At 39.5% G+C, this 20,835-nt stretch overlaps 1 protein-coding gene across 1 annotated transcript in view; it reads right to left on the bottom strand.

Moving 5' to 3' along the window:
• Nucleotides 1-20,835, bottom strand: part of LOC121329479 (serine/threonine-protein kinase BRSK2-like) — a 227,680-nt gene that overhangs the window by 15,418 nt on the left and 191,427 nt on the right. Inside the window, 7 exon segments of the mRNA XM_041275040.1 lie at nt 4,966-5,055; nt 7,026-7,206; nt 7,711-7,834; nt 8,192-8,240; nt 8,711-8,918; nt 10,825-10,885; nt 20,170-20,320. Of these exon segments, the coding sequence (XP_041130974.1) occupies nt 4,966-5,055; nt 7,026-7,206; nt 7,711-7,834; nt 8,192-8,240; nt 8,711-8,918; nt 10,825-10,885; nt 20,170-20,320 (864 nt within the window).

Genomic DNA, 20,835 nt, shown 5'->3' with positions numbered 1-20,835 from the left:
CAATGTGTTGCGTGATGGTGCTGTTCATATTGGCTAATCTTTCTCATCAGTCTATCCTGCCTATAAACCACAGTGCTCTACAGTGTGACTCCGGTGCAGAAGGGTGTGCGTGGGACATAGGGGCTTAAGAGGAAGTGGGAGAGCAGAGAGGGTGGAGGGAGGGGGTTAAGAGGAAAAATGGCTCTTACCACATCTGGAAAGCCTGCCAGTCAGCAGTTCCATACAGTGGGTGGTGTCTGGATTACAGAGGGGGAAATGTTAAGACATGCCGCCTGGTTCTTTAGTAATTAAACAGCACCAAGTTAAATCAGCTTAATGGTGGGTGCTTACACAACCCTCCTTCCAATATTCAAACAAAAACATGTACTGTGTATATGACCCCCAGCCATTCTCTTAGAAGTCATACGTGATTATGTAAGAAAAACGTATTTGTGTAAAAGGTTAACCTCTTTTAATGAGCATGTCGCTGATGATGTTGCCAACATACCAAATTTGTTTGTACAGTTGTGGGGAGTCTAATTGTGCATCAGTGCACATGTATTTATGCAGAAGCACATTATATATTATAGTTGACAGTAATTGTTACAGGTACTACTTTGCAAGAATAAACAATAGTGAGAATGAACTGTTGCTTTCAATACAATTCAAATATTTGTCAAAGTATGCTTTACATCTAACACCCTGTTCACACTTGTGGCTTAGGCAGCTTTAGACCAGCTTTTTGATAAGTCCTAAAGTATCAATGCCGCCTCAGGGCCGGCCTATCTGCATGTGTGAACCCAACGCAGGCCATGGGCCGGCCTTATCGCGTCAATGCAGTGAGATAGCTCAAACCACTCCCCTACTAGGTCGAGCGTAGTAGATCAAAACAAAGTCGGTTTTAAGGGGTAGCAGCTGGGATGATGCAGAAATTAACCCTTGGCGATCCATTTATTCAGTGCTTATCAGGCACGTCAGGTCCAATTTATTTTCACACACGCCGTTTTCAATATCCCCCAGAGTAAAGCAGGTTTAAAAGGTATTGAATCGCAAAAGGATAGTCCTGCATCTCCAGCCAAACTTTTCATCACCAAACGCCTCAATAATGTGATCCAAGTCATTATTTTATTACTATAACATCTCAAAAAGCTCTACAAATGTCAGTGATATTCTTTGAGCACTGGATGCAGAAGCAGCTATCTCCTTTGTGTAATCAGGAAACCACTCTGGACGTTCAAAACAGGCTCTTGAGAGGTAGAACTAAAATACCTGGATGCGCTAGAGGTAGGGCAATTTTACCGTTACCCCTTTACGTTCGAACTGGTGTGGCTGTGAAAACTGCTACTACTAACGCCCCGGTCAGTACTTACCAATTCATAAAGAAGTAGCATGTCGAAAAGTAATTTTGCTATTTTGCAATTTCTCTCTCTCTCTCTCTCTTATCCCCTAGAAATATATAATATATATTATCTATATATATTTTTCAGATATATATATATAATATATATAAAAATGTGTGTAATGGTGTAAGTCTACATTGTAGCTAAGACTGTAAATCTAAATAATGCATACGAAGTTGCATATTCAGTCATCATTAATATAACAATCTGTATTGTTCTCTATTTTTATATTATATCTGTATTGTTCTCTATATATATCTATTTATTTCAATCTGGAGATACACGGTACAGGTCCTATTTTTTTTTATCAAACTCTTAACTAACAGAACTATTGAAGAAAGGAAATACTTTTACTTGTTTTTACAGAAAGGATCCTGATCACCCACATAGTAGAAAAGCCCTGGTTTCAAGAGGCTGAGTGGTTAACTCAGGTAGAGCCCCCTACTTGGGCAAGATGAAAAATGTCATTCTCTGGCATCGTTACCCCTCACAGAGCCCCTAACTAAATGGAATGGGAGGTCTCCGACACCCGCAGCTCACAGGTGGCCTTCCATTTTCCCTGTCAACTTTATTTGAATGCATCCACACCAGATCTGCTCCACCCACAGGGGGCAACAGCAGGGGCTGTCAAATCATTACACTCCTTTAAACCGAGGCCCTTCAGTAATAAAACCTAACATAATACCACATTCTGAAAATCAATATGCTTCTGTCATGTTTGTGTAGGAAATACTGCAGTTACAGAAATTTCCAAGACACATGAACCATTCTTATTGGAAATTATTTGTATGTATGTATGTATGTATGTATAACTTCGGCTAGCTTTCAGATAGCACTTAGAGTGACCAGCAAAGCTCTAAATTCCTGAGTTTAAGTTAAGTTTTTACCATCCAAGCTGACAACGAGGTAAACAGAGAGCCCTTGTTTTATCCCCTGCTGTGTTGGCACTGAACTCTGTTGGGGGAAAAAAAAATAATGGCTGTGAAGGACTGCTGTGCTGTCAGTAGTTCATCTTGGGTTACCTGACGGGACTGTACCATAAAATAAAATGTGCTTACTAAGGTGTGTGTACATTAGTTTGTATTGCATGGTGGATTGAGGCTGCAGTCTCTTCAGGGGTGCCACATGTACATAGCCAGAGCTGCATGTTTCTTTATTTATTTCAGGGGTAGAAAAAAAAACCTTTATGTTAGTGAGAGAGGCATTTACTTGAGTGCGGCATCTATTAAAAAGCTGATATCTGAATGAGGCATTAATTTGAGGACGACGTTAATCCAAAATAATACCGTATTTGTAATGTTAATATTTGAAGTTAAACACAGCAATACAACTACACATTCTTTTGTTGTATAACAAGTAATATAATGTTCCTGATAGAGGCTGTCATGCTGGTCTAAGGATTTTGTAAACAGGAAGGACCACTTTTGCCTTTTTTTGCTTTACAAGTATTACTGTTTCAGACACGAAAGTGCCCATTAGCCTCTTCTCCAAATACTGTACATCCAAAAAAAAAAAAAAAAAAAATCTGAAAACTGCAACCAAACATTTAAAAAAAAAAAGTTGCACACACTGTTCCAACAAGACTGTCTCCCCCTCTGTCACTGATGGAAGGCATTTTGACGAAAGTTGATTGCAATTAACTCAATGCTGCACAATTGTATTTGCAATGCCTTATTTTCATTGCTTGCAATAACTACGTATTACAAATTTAATTTGGTATAAATCAATATGCAAAAACTAAACATTAAAAATAAACATTCCTGTAAATATAATGACCTCATTATGGCGACCAAACATCACACAGTTACAACTCAAATGTACCGCAATGAAGCAAACTCGTTTTTAATTATGCTTTCTTCTTAAAGCTTCTGGATTAAAATCATTGTACTTGGACATTGATACAATGTCTATCTACCTACCATTGCTAATTACAATTGGGCTGCAAAGCCAAACAGCAACTAACATAGCCAGTGATGGAAGAACAAATGATGTGAAGTCCTGCCTAGAAAGGAATGAAGTGGAGTAGTGGATATGAATAGGTCTAGAAAATTCACAACAGTGGTACCACTCAAATTGTTGCATTTGTAAAATATATGTATCTAAATGACACAGTAAGGACTACATATTAGATATTTTACACTAATTGTTTTAGAAGGAAAGACTTCTATTCTACAGCTAAGTTTGACAGACTATAGAAGCGAGGAATCACAGCTGTGTTGTGCGAAGCTTGGGTCAAGGATACGGAAATCTAGTCCTTTTGATTTCACTACTCTGTCAAGATACTGTACTAAAATGATCAGTGCATGCAATTAGGCCCATGCTGAAACTATTCTGAACAGGTAAACAGGGTTCCTTTCATGTTTTTTTTTTTAAATCTGTGACTTAGAGGTGATTCGTATCACTGTCTGGATGAAAGTTTGATCTGTTCAAACCAGATTTAACTGGTACCTGCTTGCTCAGCTTGAAGAGACATCATTTAAGTAACCCAACTCAACAAGGCTGCGAGACGCAGCACAGCTGGATTCCCCAGCCCTGTTGTTTGGGTGGGACAGTCAATACCTGGAAAAGGCTTTTAAAAGGAACTTATGGACTGACCCCTACACGGTGAAAATAAGAAGAACTTTCTAGAGACTTTGTTCCAGGCCGAGGAAAGCTCGTACAAAAGTAGAGCTAAACATAAAAGGACATGCCCCACCCAAGTACAGAGACAGTACAGGACGTTGTGAAGGCTTTATTCTATGTATTTATTTATTGCTATTTAATTTAACTTATGAAAAAGACCCTTGGCAGTGGGCTGTAATCACACAAGCTTGGCCTGCATGAAAATGGAAGTAAAGAGAATGGGACTGGTATAGTAACTGAGTGTAAAACTACTGGGACACGCTGCAGACACATGCAGGTTCAGGACTCTCTTCCACCTCACATGGTGGGATATTTAAAGAGATGCAGTGAAGGTGATGGGGGTGGGGGGCTACACAGTGAATAAAACAAGTAAAAAAAAAAAAAAAGTATTTAGTCATTTATAAAAGCTCCAGTGTTTCCCTACTATTAAGATAGCTTTACTCCACAACCTTTTGACCAAATACTTTTTTGACTAACTATAGGTGCCAGAAACATATTTCCTGTGCCAATGCACTGTAGGGCAGATAACACGTTTTAATAAACAATACCTGAATATTTTCTGTATATCTCTAATCACATGTCTTATTATTACATTTTTATAGCAATATTAATGTAACTACCAACAGACATGCAGACTATTGCTTATATATATATTGGTACTGTATACGTGTTCATGGATGGATAAATAGGCATGTGAAACAAATTTATACTTTAAAAAAAAAATCTCTAGTGTGCTGAAAACTTGGCTTACTCTTACCTACAGTAGATATAAACACACACAAATATGAAGTGCATGGCATATTATGTTTCCCAATAATCGTTTCATTTAACCCAGCCTTCACTGTCCCACGACAGTGATGACTCTAGAACCCTCTCCATGTTGTGTTGACTGGTGCACTGTCATGGGTTCAGTCATGCGGAGAATGGCAGCAGCTGATTTGAAAGCAGTGGAGAGGATACTCACCGGACAGCTGCTGGACTGAAGGCTGGTCGTGTGTGCTTAATAACTGGGCCTGGATCGTTTCTACCACTCGCTTGAAACGACGGCTGGGCCCTGCCGAGAAGTAAGAGGCGCAGAGTGTCAGATACAGAACAGTGCTGAAACCATGACTCCGGGAGGAGTACAGATGAACCAATTCAAGAACTAAGAGCAATTTCTGTCCCTTTACTGGTGGCTATTTTTTAAATTCCTGAAATATTGTGTGTGTGAGGGTAAGACCTTCACTGTACTCTTTAAGTGCCTGTTTTTGTATTTATTATTCTACTGGCGACAGAGCCATAGTTTATTATGTATCGTGCATGTTGTTGAGCAAGTGTATTTGGTACATAATGGTAATCATCCAAGAGAAGGAGTAAAGCTAATGTTCAGTTTTTAGTTAGGAACTAGAGAATAATGACAGTGATAATACTGAGTAAACAATGGAATAGTTTAACGATCATCTGCTTATCAACAAAGAAGGTATTCATGCAGGCTAAACAAAAATGTGTAAAGGAGAAGAAACATATGAATGTTTACTGTCAATGGGATGAATGTTAAATACTAGTTTATTTTGGTATAAAATCATTCCAGGTGTAATTGTTTAATGAATAATTGATCCATAGGAGTAGGAGGGGCTGGGGTTTATTTAATGCCGTGTCTTCCTGGGGTCATTTTGGGGTTTGGTCAGTCGTGATTTTGTCAGTGTGAATGACAGTCATTGTATGATCAACCTGTTAAGTCATTTGTAATTTGTGTGAAGTATCCAGTGTCACAATAAATATTTCTGCCTTTGAACACTGGTTCCTGCATTCTAAAGACCTCTGTGTTGCTGAGAAAATACTGTGATTGAGGGCGGGGGTAAGCTTGGACCATCACCCTGTTACACTGTTTTTCTTTTAAATGTTGAATGCTAAGGTACTTTCACCTTCAAGAGTTGCTCTTCAGTTGCCTGCTATAGATATATTTCACATAAGCTAGCCAAAGTGTGTGTAATCTGACACTTATCAAATTTCCTTTTGTTTTGCTGGCACTACACAGCTGTGCACTAGATGGTGCTGGTGCTTATTAATATAAAGACACTGGCTGATCTAGCCAACATTACATATTGTCTATGGGAGGCAACTAGAACTGAAAATCAGTCCCAAAATCAAAGCACCTTAACACAGACTAATGGAAAAAAGAATCATATATAATTCATTGCAATAATAACCATATAGAATTATTGAAAACATCATAACAAGACAAGGAATGTATGTATTGAGCAAACAAGGACATACAGGATGGATTAGCACTGAGGGGCTGCAGTTTTAGTTCCTACTCTACTTTGCTGAGATATTACTACATACATTCTACATCTTTCAAGCAATATGTTATAAAGTTACAAGGGACATGGATGAAATTGATATAACAATTACATTTTTGCTCCTACTGTAGCTGTGCACGCCTGGTGTTTCTCAGTTAGGTTTTTAGCAATCATAATCGCTGTGCTGTTCTAATGAGGGGCATTCAGAGCACCTGCTTTCAACTGTTGCTGCCTCTCATTTCCTCAATACTGTTGCATAGAACAATGGTCTAGAAAACGGGAATTTTGCCTACAAGAGATGGCCAAAGAATATTTACTGCTGAAGTTGTTCCACCTTTAATGGAACTAGGTACTACAAGGTATATATGTAGAAATTGTCTATTACCACATGGGCTTGTTCTCATTTTAAGGTCATTTTTCAAACTTTCCATCCATGTTTTAAACAATCTTTAAACAATATCACTACCCCACCACTGTCTACTGTCTACAGACTCTCACCTAAACATACCAATGCAGGATTTGGTCTAAATAAAGGTGCCACTCAATCCTTCCAATGCTGATGGCCTCATGAGTTTAAAACAAAAACCCAGGGATTTTATTAAAGAGAACCAAGCAATTCATTACTTTTTTCTGTTTGGTAGGATTGTAGCTCAGGTCACCGATAATGTAACAGACTGTTGCCCTGGACCTGCAGATAGCCTCTGTGTCTCACTCCCTCCCTCAAGCTGGTCTCCATGGTTACCTGACAGCAGTGTGAAGGTGACTGAGTAGATTCCGTTCTCCTTTTGCGCTTCGTTGCCCTCCGTGTAGGTGATGTCAACCTGGAATTTGACAGGCTTCTGGAATACCGTGGGGCCTCCGGTTGACTTGTACTCTGCCCGAAAGCTTGTTTGTGATATGACACTGTGACTGAGACTGGGAATCTGAGAGAAAACAAATAACAAACATCAGGTCTGTGCACCACAACCAACAAGGATATACACTGAAGAGTGTTAATTGTTTACATTTTATTTTTCAGGTTAGCTTTAATCGATTCAATTTTACTGTTAAATTGCTTAATCAAATCTGTTCAAATTGAAAATAAAAAATACAATAAAGTCAGCACTTTCGTTAACCACATTAAATCTCATAAAAAAAGTATGTATGGGATGTATTTACTAAAACAGTCTTTGTCCTTAAAATGAACGTACAAGTTCTTAATGTTACTCAAGATTTCCAAGATCCTTTTTTATTAGTGATTTTTCATAGTGTTCTCTTTCAAGTGCCCAGTATGCTCAATCTGGTGGTGGATATGTGAACACTGAGACTGCAAGATTGTGCATCTTACTGCACAACTAGTTGCTCAACTAAGCAAATGCATCAACCCAGCTTTAAAAGGTATTTCTTAGGACCCCCAACATCCCAATCTTAACACCAGAGCTCCTTACCGAAAGAAAGGCGTGTACAATGTCTGCTTTGATGGAACTCAATGGCTTGTCCCTGATGACCACAAAAATCTGCTCCTCTTTCTCCAGGTTGATAAAATTACCAAACCAGGATTTTTTGGCAAGTCTATAAGAGGAGAAAAAAAGAGAGAAGGAAAAAGTTTAAAGGTATACCCTTAACAAGCCTTTCACACACTTGCATATGTCTTAGCTGGACAATATGTACAAGACTACCAGCTTGTAGAGCAGAGCATGACCCTGTTACCGGTGACAACATTGCTTCATCTTTCTCCCAAACATCTGCAGAAAGCTTCAAAAGCACTGCTGTGCCCGTTTAGTAAACTGTAACTAAAATATTACACTATTTAAGGGTCCCACTTAAGTGTTATAATTCCACAACATCCTCTCAAGTCAAAGGTAAAGGCAAGCACTGGAAAGGTGATCAACGGTTCAGCTCATGAAAAGACCACAAGACGAAACTTACTCAGGGGAAGATTCTGGAGTGAGGCTGGACATCTCCTCTTGTGTGGGTACTGTTTATAAAACAAGACAAAGGCTTAGATTTCTCTCTAGTTCAGATCTATAGCTTCAGGGAAACTGACAAAAACTAATATGGTATGACCACTGGTTCATTGTCATAAAAACCTGCATACCGTTTTCAATCCTTAAGACTAATATTTATTTCCACTTGTATTTCAGCACAAATACACACTGGTCTTATATTTTTGTAAATGGCCAACTTTTACCTTATTGGGGCAAGGCAGCACTTAATATTGTGTCACTGTGTTACCAAATTTATGTGTCAACCTTTTAGTCCATGAAACACAAGGCAACTGTGAAAACATTTACTTGAACGTGACAATTAAATTTTTTGAGGGGAAAGTGAGGAGACCCATATGACTACAGGTGCCACTGTTGCTTGAAAAGCTATTAGAAAAAGAGTTGCTAGAGAGTTGGCTGGCGTTTTCCAGTCTGGTGCAGCACACAAACAGTGCCCCCCTACCTTGCAGTTTCCTGCGGTGGAAGCGGGGCGATCCCAGAAAGCTGTTCTTGATGGAGTTGAGGCGTGTCCGCCAGGGCATCCCGCCAATGGAGGGGCTGGAGGGTGGCGTGGGGTTGGGCGTGCTGGCCGGGCTCTCCTTGGGCGTGTGGACTGGTGTTCCCTTGGGGGTAGGGAGAGGACTCCCCCTAGGGGAGGGGTGAGGGGTCACCTGTATGACGGGGATAGATTTGGTGATCGGATCAGTACCGGCAGCAGAGTGGTGGTGGTGCAGCCTGAGAGGAGACAGGGGGGTCACCTGGACCGAGGGGATGGAGAGTTGTGGAGGGGCCGTCAGTGGAGGGTGGCGCACTTGGCTGCTGGGGGCAGGGAGATGCTGGGAAGGGGTAGTTGGTTCGGAGTTAGGGGGAATAGGAGTAAAAGTGGCAGCAGGGAGTGGGTTGGACTTGGTGGACTGCAAAGGCTTTTCGGCCAGTTTATTTTTTGCGGGAAGGGTTTGAGTCTTTGGGTTGGGCTGAGGAGGCCCTGTCTTTGGTTGCAGCAAATTGGGGGTGCGGGAGACAGTTCTGCTGGGATCGGGGTCTAAGGAAGAGGTGGGGCAGGAGCGGGGGGAGAAGGAAAGGTTGGGGGTCTGGGGAGGAATAAAAAACTTTCTGATAGGCTAAGACGCGGGCATAGAGCATGCACCACAGAGACGCCAAGAGAGAGGGAGAGCAATGGATACACGACGTCATGAAATACAAGAGCGGGGGGTAGAAATAAATGAAGACATTTAACAGATGGAAACAAACCAGGAAAATGGGAGTGCAGAAAAAAAAGAAAAACATGCGGTTAGCCCATTCAGCGACACGTCAAGAGGCAACAGACACAAAAAAGTGTACAACAAAATTACAAGCATTCAGAAAATAAATATAAAAATAAATTATATATACATCTTTTTTCTTTCTTTTTTGAAAACAAAATTCACCAGCTGGAACCAAGCAAGCAAAGGCGTAAGCAAATACAACAGAATCGGCAAAAAGCGAATGCGAGAACGTTGGTTAGAGTATGAAATGGAAGCATTAAGTGGACGCTGGCTTGGTATCCCTTTTTATAGTCAGAATCCAACAGCTGTGGCCTCACCTATCAGGAAATCGAGGGCTAGATAAAGAATGTTAACCGTATTGCTAAAATGACCACTTCTTTAAATGGGTTAAAAATGATTTGAATTACATTTTCCCAACCTTTGACTTTTTACTGCCTTCCTCCCTTTATTGTTTAGTTTAACTTTTCATTTCAAACATGTTTAAATTTAGAATCTTCAAAAAAGTACAACACTAAAGAACAGCTTCCCCATGGTGCTCTGCAGATATCCAAGTCCTCCAATGACCTCTGACCTCTATTTTCAAACAGAATAAAATGCGTTGTTGGATTCTGTTGTTCCAGTTTTGAGTTATCATTATTCTCGATATCTGCCTTTAAACTTGGCTTTGAGCTTGTAGAAAGAATTTTAATTGCCGGGAGTGAACAGCCTTCCTCATTCAATTTGAATCATGTGACAATGCCCCATCTATTCTTTCTATATAAACGTAGAGTTGAAAGGGCAAACTGTCACTTTATTTGACTGGGATTCAAATCAGTACTATAGGATTCTGTAGAGAAGAGCAAAAGAGCTGAAAGCCATGCAAAGCAGACTTAGAGAAACAAAATAACTCATTATTGATGCAACAGAAACCAGAAGCACTTAGAATGACATCTCAAGCTACTCCAGAATGAAAAGAAACATATAACATAAGAAAACAAGACACCATGTTTAGTTCCTGCTGCAGCTTCAAGGCCCACTATCAACATGCTGCAGCAGATCCACTGACAAAGACTGATGAGGAGCTCTGATCATTTAAACATTTTCTCTCCTTTCAGCATTACGTGTACCCAAAGCTGCACTGTTTACATCATGTCTACTAAGGCACTGACTGTTCTGCAAGCAGACCTGATTTATTTTATCATGAGTCTGGGGTCTATCTGATTCAGGGACTAATACAATGACAGATGCGACTGTAACCTGATATTGACATAAAAAGGAATACTTGATCATGATTAGTTAAGCAGCAGTGTTCAATGCAGTGGCACATACTCACCCTGGGGCTGCTGAGAGGGCTGGTGGAGAGGCCAGAGGATGCCCCGCTGATTGATCGTGACCTGCCAGAACAAGGATTCAGAGAGAGAGAGAGAGAAAGAGAGATGCCTGCCATGTTAAAAGGAGGGCTGACATGGAAAATCAGGCTCTAGAACAGTGGTTGGCCTGGGCAATAGTAAATTAGGGCAAGTTGCAGTGGTGGTGCTGTGCTGTGCTGTGCTGTACTGTACTGTATTTTGCCCAATTGCTGCAAAACTAAGTTCATGAAACTAAGGCAAAACACTCACTCCTACTCTCTTCTCTCAACTGTTATTTTTTCCATGCTCCAGGGAGAGATCAAGACCTGTGAATATCACTAAAGGAAATACAGCATGCTTTCTTTTTTTTTTTTTTTGGATGTGGGGGTGGGGGAGTGTGCATCAGTCTTTAAAAGTATACTAGTCTTGCATACACCATTACTCTGCAGAGTACCATACAATAAATCCTGATGAGATCGTCCCAGCAATGCAGTTATATTATGTGCTCCAAATCCTGGTCTTCAGGGAGATTTGCGCATTTACACCCAGCCTGTTGTGCTACGGGGTTCTGTTCTAAAGATCCCAAGGCTACTCCAGGTCTTACAAGACCTCTGTTATTTGCACTGTAAATGCTCTATAATTGAAGTGCACTGTAACGGACATGGCATCGCGATCTCATTCTGCCTAAAAGGATTCTCTGAAAAGTAGATACCATTTTTATAAGTTTGTTTAACAAGGTAAGAATTGCACCTCCTTGAAATATAGAAAAAATAAACTATTTTACTGTGCTGAGAATCATTTGGTTCTTGTTTTCAGATGGTTCAATTACAACGCTATAGATTTAGTAAGTTCAATTGCACCCTGGTACCTTTCCAGTAAGTAACACGGTCTGGTAGGGCTTGCTATGAGCTACACAACAAATTCTCTGGCATAGTGATGCTATCAATTTGAGACTAAAACATTATAAAGAAATATTACTAAGCAGAGTTACAGGGTATTACTACAGTACTAATAACTAGAAAATTACATCTTAAATGTGAAAAACATTTAAGAACTAGATTTTTTTTTGTGTGTGTGTGTGTGTGTGTGTGCATCTTCGTTCCATAGTTAACTTGTTTCCTACAATTTTGAAAATTGAATTTGTAAGCTGGTGGCGAGGGTCCCGTTGGATTAAATTAAGTAACAAGGACCAGGGAGCCTGGCATTTGTGAGAAATGCTGTCCCTCTTGGGGAGGCAGAGGCCTGAAGCCTCTCCAAGTGTAATAATGCTGAAGTTATATAATGAGCTTGAGAGTGCTGCTGAGATACAGGCTCATGGTAACCTGCAATCCTGGTAGGAAGGGAGCTGTGAGAAACGTGGGGTGCTGCATCAGGCTGGGGAGCCGGCAGACAAAACCAAATGAGGTAATAAAAATGCATGCGGGAAAACAAAAAAGTGTGTAATGGATGTTTCAGCTGATGGACATTCTTCAAGGGAGACCTGGAAGAAGCACTAAAGTTAGTTAGCTATCACGGCAGGATATTTCCTGCAGGTGAACGGCACACAAAAAAACATTTCAACTTCACGGTTTGTATTGTTTGGATGAATTGTGATAGAAGTTTAAGTATAACTATAGGAACTACACAGACATTCTAGATCAGAATGCATATAGCAATACAATAAGGCTGTAGTTTTTGGTAAAAATAAGTCATAATGCAAAAAACAAATGATGTCATGTATGTGTGTGTATAAAAATGAAACATGTTTATGAGGGTGAAAATATCAAAGCAGTGTGGAGTCAGAAAACAGCTTTCTTTCATTGGTTATTTCCTGTTTTGCTGTTGGGAAACGGTTTTAAATAATGCCTTCATAAAGCATCAGCCAAAATGTTTATCTACTTTCCTAGTTTTCAAAATTTATCATGGACTGTTCAGACTAATGGATGATGTGCATTTCAATCCAGGAATAATGGCTTTTTCACTGTCTTTTATTGTTTTGAATCCTGGCTGAACAGAATTCTAAACAATGAAGCGACACCTAATGACTGATTTGTGTTTTGATAATAAAACTTGAAATCCTCATCTGTCAATGTTATTTGCTCTCTGCCAGCAATCTTTTAAATAACCATGTCTGCTAAAAGAGGAATTTGGCTGGAGCTTCGACCCATATCCTTACATAGTGGATACACACACTCAACTAAGTACTAGATTAACGCAACAAGGTCTGCTGTTTTTATTGACTGTAACTTCATCTGCTTTTGTTAAAAAAATCAATTAAACAGAAAAGCGTAATTAAATCAGTTGAATATATTTACAAGTTTTAGGGTTTAACCATTAGTGTCTTTGTCTGTATGTCAAACCTTTTATGCGTAACAATCTCAAATGAATGGAGCATGTAGCTCTTTGAGATTAGTTACATACTTACCTGCTGCTTACTTCACTTTTTTTCATAATTGAGAGCATTGTGCAAATGCATTTGTAATTACTTTTGATAATAAGTGTGCAATGCTTGTTTTATGATGTCTGCCCTTACATACTGTAGAATGTCAAGCCCCATTTGGCACAAGCCTGTGAGACTTCCACCTTCATTGCTGTGCACTGAATGCAGGCTGCTAACAAGAATTAGCTTTATTGGGCAGGTCCAAGGTCCACCGAGTTCCCTTAAGCAACTTAAGTAAAGGTTTGGTGGTTTTGGGGAAATAGGTTTCAGATGTAGCTAACAACATAATTCCACATATGTTCCACACCATGCACATCCATTCACTATATAGGTCTCAAAGGTTCAGTTTTTAAATAAATGTATTTTCATTATAAAAAAGCAGATCTTGCACTTTCCCAGTCACCTGGAGAATGACATTGTCCCCACCCTTCAGGGCCTTTTTTCCTGTCATTAACCAGTCAGCTGCTTTCTCTCAAGGAAGACATGCTTTCTTCCAGATGCAGGAGACACTGTTCTGGTGAAAGGACAGGGGAAGTACAAGTGTAACAGATTTCCTGAAAGGCAAAGCATGGATACTGAAAGGTTTATTGACCTTGTGTACTACCAGATATCACGTTTAAAATAAAAACACATATGTGCTATGACATGTGTTTCAAACAGAACTGCACATTTGAGACCTACATTATAAAGTGGATGCCTGGTTTATTAAATTACTTTAGTTTCAGGAAAATACTTTTTTTTTTCCTAAACCAAACACATACATAAATAATCCCCTATAAAACAACATCTGACCCCCTTGTCATTACCATGCATTACAGAACTTAGTCAGTTTTCGTTTAAAACACCCATTACCTTCAGGGTAGTGCCGAAGTTAAGAGTTATTACCCCTATTGAAAACACATTGAAATGCAAGTACTTTATATTTCAATGATACTTTCCATCTGTGTCAGTATCAGCTTTAAACCCCAGGGTCACCATATTAATCAAAAGCAAAATATGCCGTACGACTGCCCAACATAAACGGGTAAGTAGTGGTGACAATTAAACATGCTTATATTTAACCCCTCTTATACCTTCAGTCTCAACACTGCAGGGCTGGAAATTCAACTCCTATTGCATAGTAGTTTGATGCACACCTGAGCTTGTTAGCTATACACTGTGCCTAATCAAAATTGTAGTAAAACCTGGGATGGGTAAAACCTGGAGTCTTATTTCCAGCCCTGCACTGTAAGTAAACTCCCTCATTTATGATCCACAATATGGAACAGAGAAGTTAACACCACAATAATGCTCTAGATATCTGCAATCTAAGCCTACAGCACAGGCTTTAGTATATCTCTACTCTATGCATTAAAAGCACTGTGAAGTTCAGTGCTGTTAAAATAACGTAGATTAGTGTGTTCCTAGCTCTCCAGGAATCTATATTCACTTCAGACCCAGTTTCAAAGAACTGCTGCTCAAATATGATTACTGACAGACCTTTGCTTTTACGGCCTGCTGGCTTCAATTGTGAGACTGCCCATTCCTTAGGAAGATATTTGGATTATGGTGTCTAGCAGTTTTTATAAAGTATCAAAAAACTAAACGTGATAAAGATATGTTGGCTTTGGTCATTGTTTACTGTGTTAGCATTGAACAACTGCAATTACCATATTTCTCAGTTATTCTGAGCTTTTTAAAAGCTTCGATAAGGATAGGGATGCCATAATTATAACGTAATCCTAGGGATAGTCTTTGAGAAGCACAATCTCAACGAAATTCAACTGCATGAGTACCCCTGGAGCAACTTTTCCCAGGAGCACTTATTTTCCCAGAAGTATTCTAAAGAAGTCATGCGAAGGTGGGGGGAGATAGTGAGGGACTGGGTTGTGTGGGTTAGGGGTGTTAGCGTGGGAAGTTTAAAAAAAGAAGAGACCCCCATACCATAGACATTCAACACCACAAGAAAAAAAAAAAAAGGTGCAAATCTCACAGTAGCCAAGCATGTCCGAGAGAGGGGGAAAAAGCAGTTTCAAAAACAACTGGAAAAAAGCAGTCCAGATAACAGTCCAAATACAAGAGGGAATTGTGAGAAAAAGGGGGAGAAACACACCTCAGCCATCAAGACATTGTTTTGTGCACTCGAGGGCCGCTAGATAAAGATGCAGTATTGCTTTTCAGAGGACTTGGTATTAATCAGAATTCCTAAAGACATCAGCACAGCTTTTGAAAAAACAAAAATAAATTATAAATCTGTAGCAATCAACCACTTTAAAGAAACTGACTAAAACAAAGTCTAGTACAGTCTTTAATCTTGGCTTCATTCTTCTTTTTATAACTATACAATAATAAATCTTTACCCAAATACCAATTTCTTACTTTCACACATCAAAGTTCAGAAAACATTCAATTTACCCTCAAATCAACGGATATGGTCTATTACTGTGTTTGGTGCAGGGTTTGGTTATAGTTGCTAACACTGGAGATGTGGGAGATACGTTGAGGACACCTCTCTTTAGTTTGGTTTTGCCTGACACAGCTGACTAGAGGCCTGATTCCACTTTTCTCCTAAACCAAGGGGGTGTGAGGTGTGTGGGGTGGGGGCAGGGCTGCCATATTGGCAGTTTTCCAGCCAAATTTGGCTTGTTTTTAAAACATCAAGCAGGTAAATATTGTCTTTGGCGGCTTGGCTATTTTTTGGCTATTTTTACAGTGCATGTTTTTTTTTTTCCTATTACTTTTGATTATGAGGTCATCATTAATGCAGGACTTCAATCACCACAATGCCCTGCATACTATACCATGCCCTCCTCCTGGGACGTGACTTTGTTCTGAAGCTCAGGATCCAAATGCCCACACTTTCATTCAGCAAACCCAGCTGAAGAAAATGGTGAACCCGTCTACTTCTTTCCTTAGGACTGGTTAATATGGGGATTCTTGCAGATGACTGACACTCGTATGCATTTGACGGGGTTCTTATTTAATTGTAAAATAGGGAGAAATAAAACGTTTTTTTGTTTGCTTTTTGTAACAAATTAAAAACTATCAGTACAAATATAAATTCAAATTTATTATTTTATTAATTGTTTTATAGACTATATGCCGGCAGTTCAGGACAGTTTAATTTTATTCTGGATAAAATAAAACAAAAAAAGTGGTGGGGCGTTGCAAAAAAAAATCTGTCAGCGCTGGGTGGTGAAGGCTGTGGCCTAGAAGTTGAAACAAAATATAGCTGTAAGCTTTGCTGTTCAACTCCATTAGGATTATGAATGTAAAGTGCTCAGCTTGAAAACAGCTTTAGGCTGTATTAAAACTCATAGTTGAATGGGAGACAGTTTGGCCTAGTGGTTACAGCAAAGGGCTTAGAGCCCAGAAGCACTGGGTTCAGATTCTAGTTCAGGTGACCCATTCTGGAGAACACAAGTGTAAAACAGTAACAACTCATCTAACAGCGGACAGCCTTTCTGGAATTAACACGAGAAGTCATGGCCACATACATTATCTGTCTCCATTATCTGTACTTTTAAAAAAAATGTTATTTTTACTTTGTTTAATTTTCTTTTATTCAGTTCTGTTTCTTTCCATTTTATTTGCAGCACTGTGCACTGGGTTAACACAATGAAGCACTACAAAATAATATGACGCTGACATTTTTTTCGATCTTTCAAATTTAATAGCTGGGGAATGGGCCAATCACCACCCCTATAATAAACGATTTCCTCCAATCACATACAGTACTTACTGTATAACACATACAGTACAGTCTTTCCTTTTATACCTGTAGACTGTAGAATTTCTTAAGCAAATCTTACTCGTGGATTGGTTAATTCAGATTGTACTATACTCTGTTAAGGAATGGCATGTTACCTCTTAGTACTGTGAACCTAGGGTTTCTTTTATATATATACATATATATACACATACATACATTTTTATTATTTTATTTGAATGCTTGCCTGTGACAATGCAACTGGTTTTAGTCAGTGCACCTTAATCCTGACCTGAAACAGCACTGACATTCAGTCCAGGGCCTCACTCAAAGAAGAACCTGACAACTATGTCTAAGGGTGTGGAGGAGGGTAACTTTTCTCAAAATACACAAATGGCTAGTGAATAGCCTGCTGCGCTATCTAGCCCCCTGATTCTGGGTAGTTATTACATTAAAGACTGTACTAGAATCATGCATGTGAATCCACGTTCTTGAAAGAAAAGCCACACTGCATCTTTAAGCTGCAGTATAAGTAGTGAGGGAGAGGACAGAAATACTTAATACCTTTCTTCTTTGCTGTATTTGGGATTGGCATCAGAGATATCCAAGCTTTTACTGAACACAGCCTTACTATAGTGGGGGAAAACAAAGTGAACAAAGAAAATCAGTTATTTCCTACCCATGCTGTCTCATGTCACCTGCTGCTAGAACAGACCTCCCTCTTTGGAGTCATGCTACTCATTCTCCACAGCATAGCGAGAGGTTTTAAGAACAACTACTCCCAATTTCAGCAGCAGCACCCTTTTCTGATCTCAGAACAGTCCCTCTGCTGCTTGTTGATCCACAGGTACTTGAAGTCCTGTACAGGACAGCACATCCTATCAAATGGTTCAGTAACGTTCAGTACTGCTGACGCAGTAAAGAGCCACACTACTCGTATACTTTTGTAATTCCCAATAAGGGAACTAGTCCTAACTTGCAGCACAGTAAAAAACTAAATTCAATCACTCATTAAATTCAATTTGATCAGCTCATGAGTACAAACACCAGAAATCAAGCAGCACACTCATGGCTGTTTATGTAGGAGGTAAGGAACAAGCAAGTCTAGTGCAGGTACTTGTTTGTAGTACCTTCACTGCGCTTGACTTGTAGTTCAGGTTTTTTGTAACTTGTTCAGTGTTGAAACTAACTCTTGAGGAGATGAGAGGGCTGTTCTGGACAGCAGTCCTGTACCTTTACTGTAAATCCTTTTCAAAGCTCAGAAAAGGTGCTGGAAATGAGTTACACAATGATTTCTGGGAGCTGTGAATATTGACTTTATAACCTTAGGCACTAAACCAGACCAGGCTGCTTGGACTCTGACATACAGGGACTGCTTATCTCAAAGATCTTTTACATTTCCACTTTGCAGGCTTTGTTCTGGGACTGGAGAGGCTGCTAAAATGCAGGAAAGACAAACACTGCAGACCCTGCTTGTAATCAGCTCCATGCAACTGAGATTCAAAGTGCAGCAATTCAAAAAAAGAGCCATTAGTTCCCCTGAACTCATGCTGGGCTACCTAATGATGTGGCTAATTTACCTACCCGAGTACAGAACGTGAGTTCGAAGTTGTGCACCATAGGCAAAGCCCTTTGTGTTTGATTATTTATTTATTTATTTATTTATTTAAAAAATAAATAAATAAATAAATAAATAAATAAATAAATAAATAAATTTATATATAAATAAAATTTTTCAAGTTTTTGGATACCATATTTTATTATTTTTGTTTGATAATAGCTGTATAGTAAATGTAAGCACCTTCCCTGTGGATTTCCCATGGTACAACAGTTTTTTGAAATCCTGCTTTGAAACCCTGAGAATGATGAATACCATGCCACTGTTGAGAACACACACAAAAGAGTCATGAAAGTTGTGAGTTTTCACTCTGCCTACTCCGAGCTTATCCAGAATAAATCATAGGTATGCTCTGAGAACAATAAAAAAATGAATCTTGAGTTATACAATGAGGTATGGAGTGTGTACATGCTTCCGTGTGGGTGCGTGTTCAATAAATCATACAGGCACATTCGTAATCAAAATGTACTAAGCTTGTGCACCACATGTGGTAATCAGTCTCTGAATCTTTTCTTATGTTAAATTCCAAACCTTTAGGAAAAAAGCCCATTTCACTATGCAGAAATGAAAAGTGCTTTTGAAAAATCATAGCGACAGTAACTGCTGATACTGTGTGTGCTTAGGCCTTCATATATTGTATTTAACACTTGACATCTGTAAGGTGCAGTACCAGCTAACCTGGCACATACTGCTCAAAAAACTAGTGAAAACTCATTTCCTGGTAAACTACATTCATATTTGTTTAGCTATACCGTGCAGAGATGTGTAGCTTTAATACTTATCGAAGATTCTGCACTTTATCCAGACATTGTTGTTAAATCATGCATAGGTGACATGAATGCTAAGAAATCAACTGCACTTGTTCTTGTGTTTTCTCTGAGCTCTTGTGTCCTCTCTGAGCTCTTGTGTCCAAACAGTTTTTTACAGCTTCTAACGAGACGACCCCCCCCCCCCCCCCCCCCCGCCCTCCCCTTTAAACATGCAATTAAGCTTGCTTGCTTTTTTTTTTTTTTTTTTTTATGTTTCTTTAAAACATAATAACCTTAGAAAGCTTTATATAGCACATAGGGGTCATACTATGGGATCTCAAGTGTTTAATGACCAAAAACCCTTTTCCCAATAAGGTACAACATGAATGAATTGCTCAGATATTTTTTTTTATCCCAGTGTATACCACTTGGTAAATGTTTTTGTCCTTTCCATTAGGCCGAGAACCCAACTACAATATAATTAACTATAAATCCCCCTAATGTTGCTAAACAACAGCCTGAGCTTGGCGCACTCTGAAGTGAGTCCTTTTGCCCTGAACAAATCAACTGGCAAAAAAACAGAAAATTAAAAAATTTAAATCCAGAACCACCGGCTCCATTCCTATTGTGACTCAAAATATTTAGGCTTTCAAGAAATTTGCTGAGATTAAAAGGAGTAGGTGATGCGTGGAGTATTTCGTATAGAAGAAAAATAAACCATTTCCTCTCTAATTCTGATTGTCAGTTTGCATGTTCATCTGGGCTAATGCGGCGTGCTCCCTGCTACTGATAACGTAACGCCTGCCCCTCTTCTGCTCCACTGGACTGGGTGCTGGGTGGAGAGACATGCTGTACCTCTGCCCATGTTGTGCCATCTCAATGGCTCGCCGCGCTGGCACTGGGGAGCCTCCGTCCGTCACGCTAAGCACCTCCATAGACTTCCGCTCCGGCCTTCTCTTGCCGTGTCTGTTCAGCATCGGGGAGTCTACTCGCTTTCGGGGGGGATCTGCAAACAAGGTAGGCAGGGGGCTTCATCAGTGTATCTGTCCATCATCCAAGCTGGCTTTCTGTAACTGCAGCTTGTGACTCGCCAATGCGTGGAGAGGCAAAGAGAAATGTTTCATAGCCACAAGGGTGGAAGTCTTTCTAAAATACTAACATGTAAAATCTCTTCAGTGTAGAAATAAAAAAAAAAAAACGTTTTAATTGAAGTATGTAAGACGACACAGAAAAAGGTACTAGTTTTTGCAACTATAAGGTTTTTTTTCTTTGCATTTTGGTTTAGCCCTTGATCAACTTGGACCAATTGCTCAGATTTCTACTGGAGTTGGAAGATGATGCGCTAACTTTCATTACTATAGTGCAAATTTCCTATAGGGATAAATGAGGTAGGTTCCAGTCTGTAGGGAAATTAAGTATTTTTTGTTATACTGAGCTGTGGTTCAGAGGTTCATGCACTTTGGGTAGCCTAACCACAAAGCTTGACTAGTTAAGATAATAATAATAAAAGCGGAACAGTGC

The sequence above is a fragment of the Polyodon spathula genome, chromosome 17 (assembly GCF_017654505.1).
Source record: "Polyodon spathula isolate WHYD16114869_AA chromosome 17, ASM1765450v1, whole genome shotgun sequence".
Taxonomy (NCBI): domain Eukaryota; kingdom Metazoa; phylum Chordata; class Actinopteri; order Acipenseriformes; family Polyodontidae; genus Polyodon; species Polyodon spathula.
This window is presented reverse-complemented; position numbering and strand designations above follow the sequence as displayed.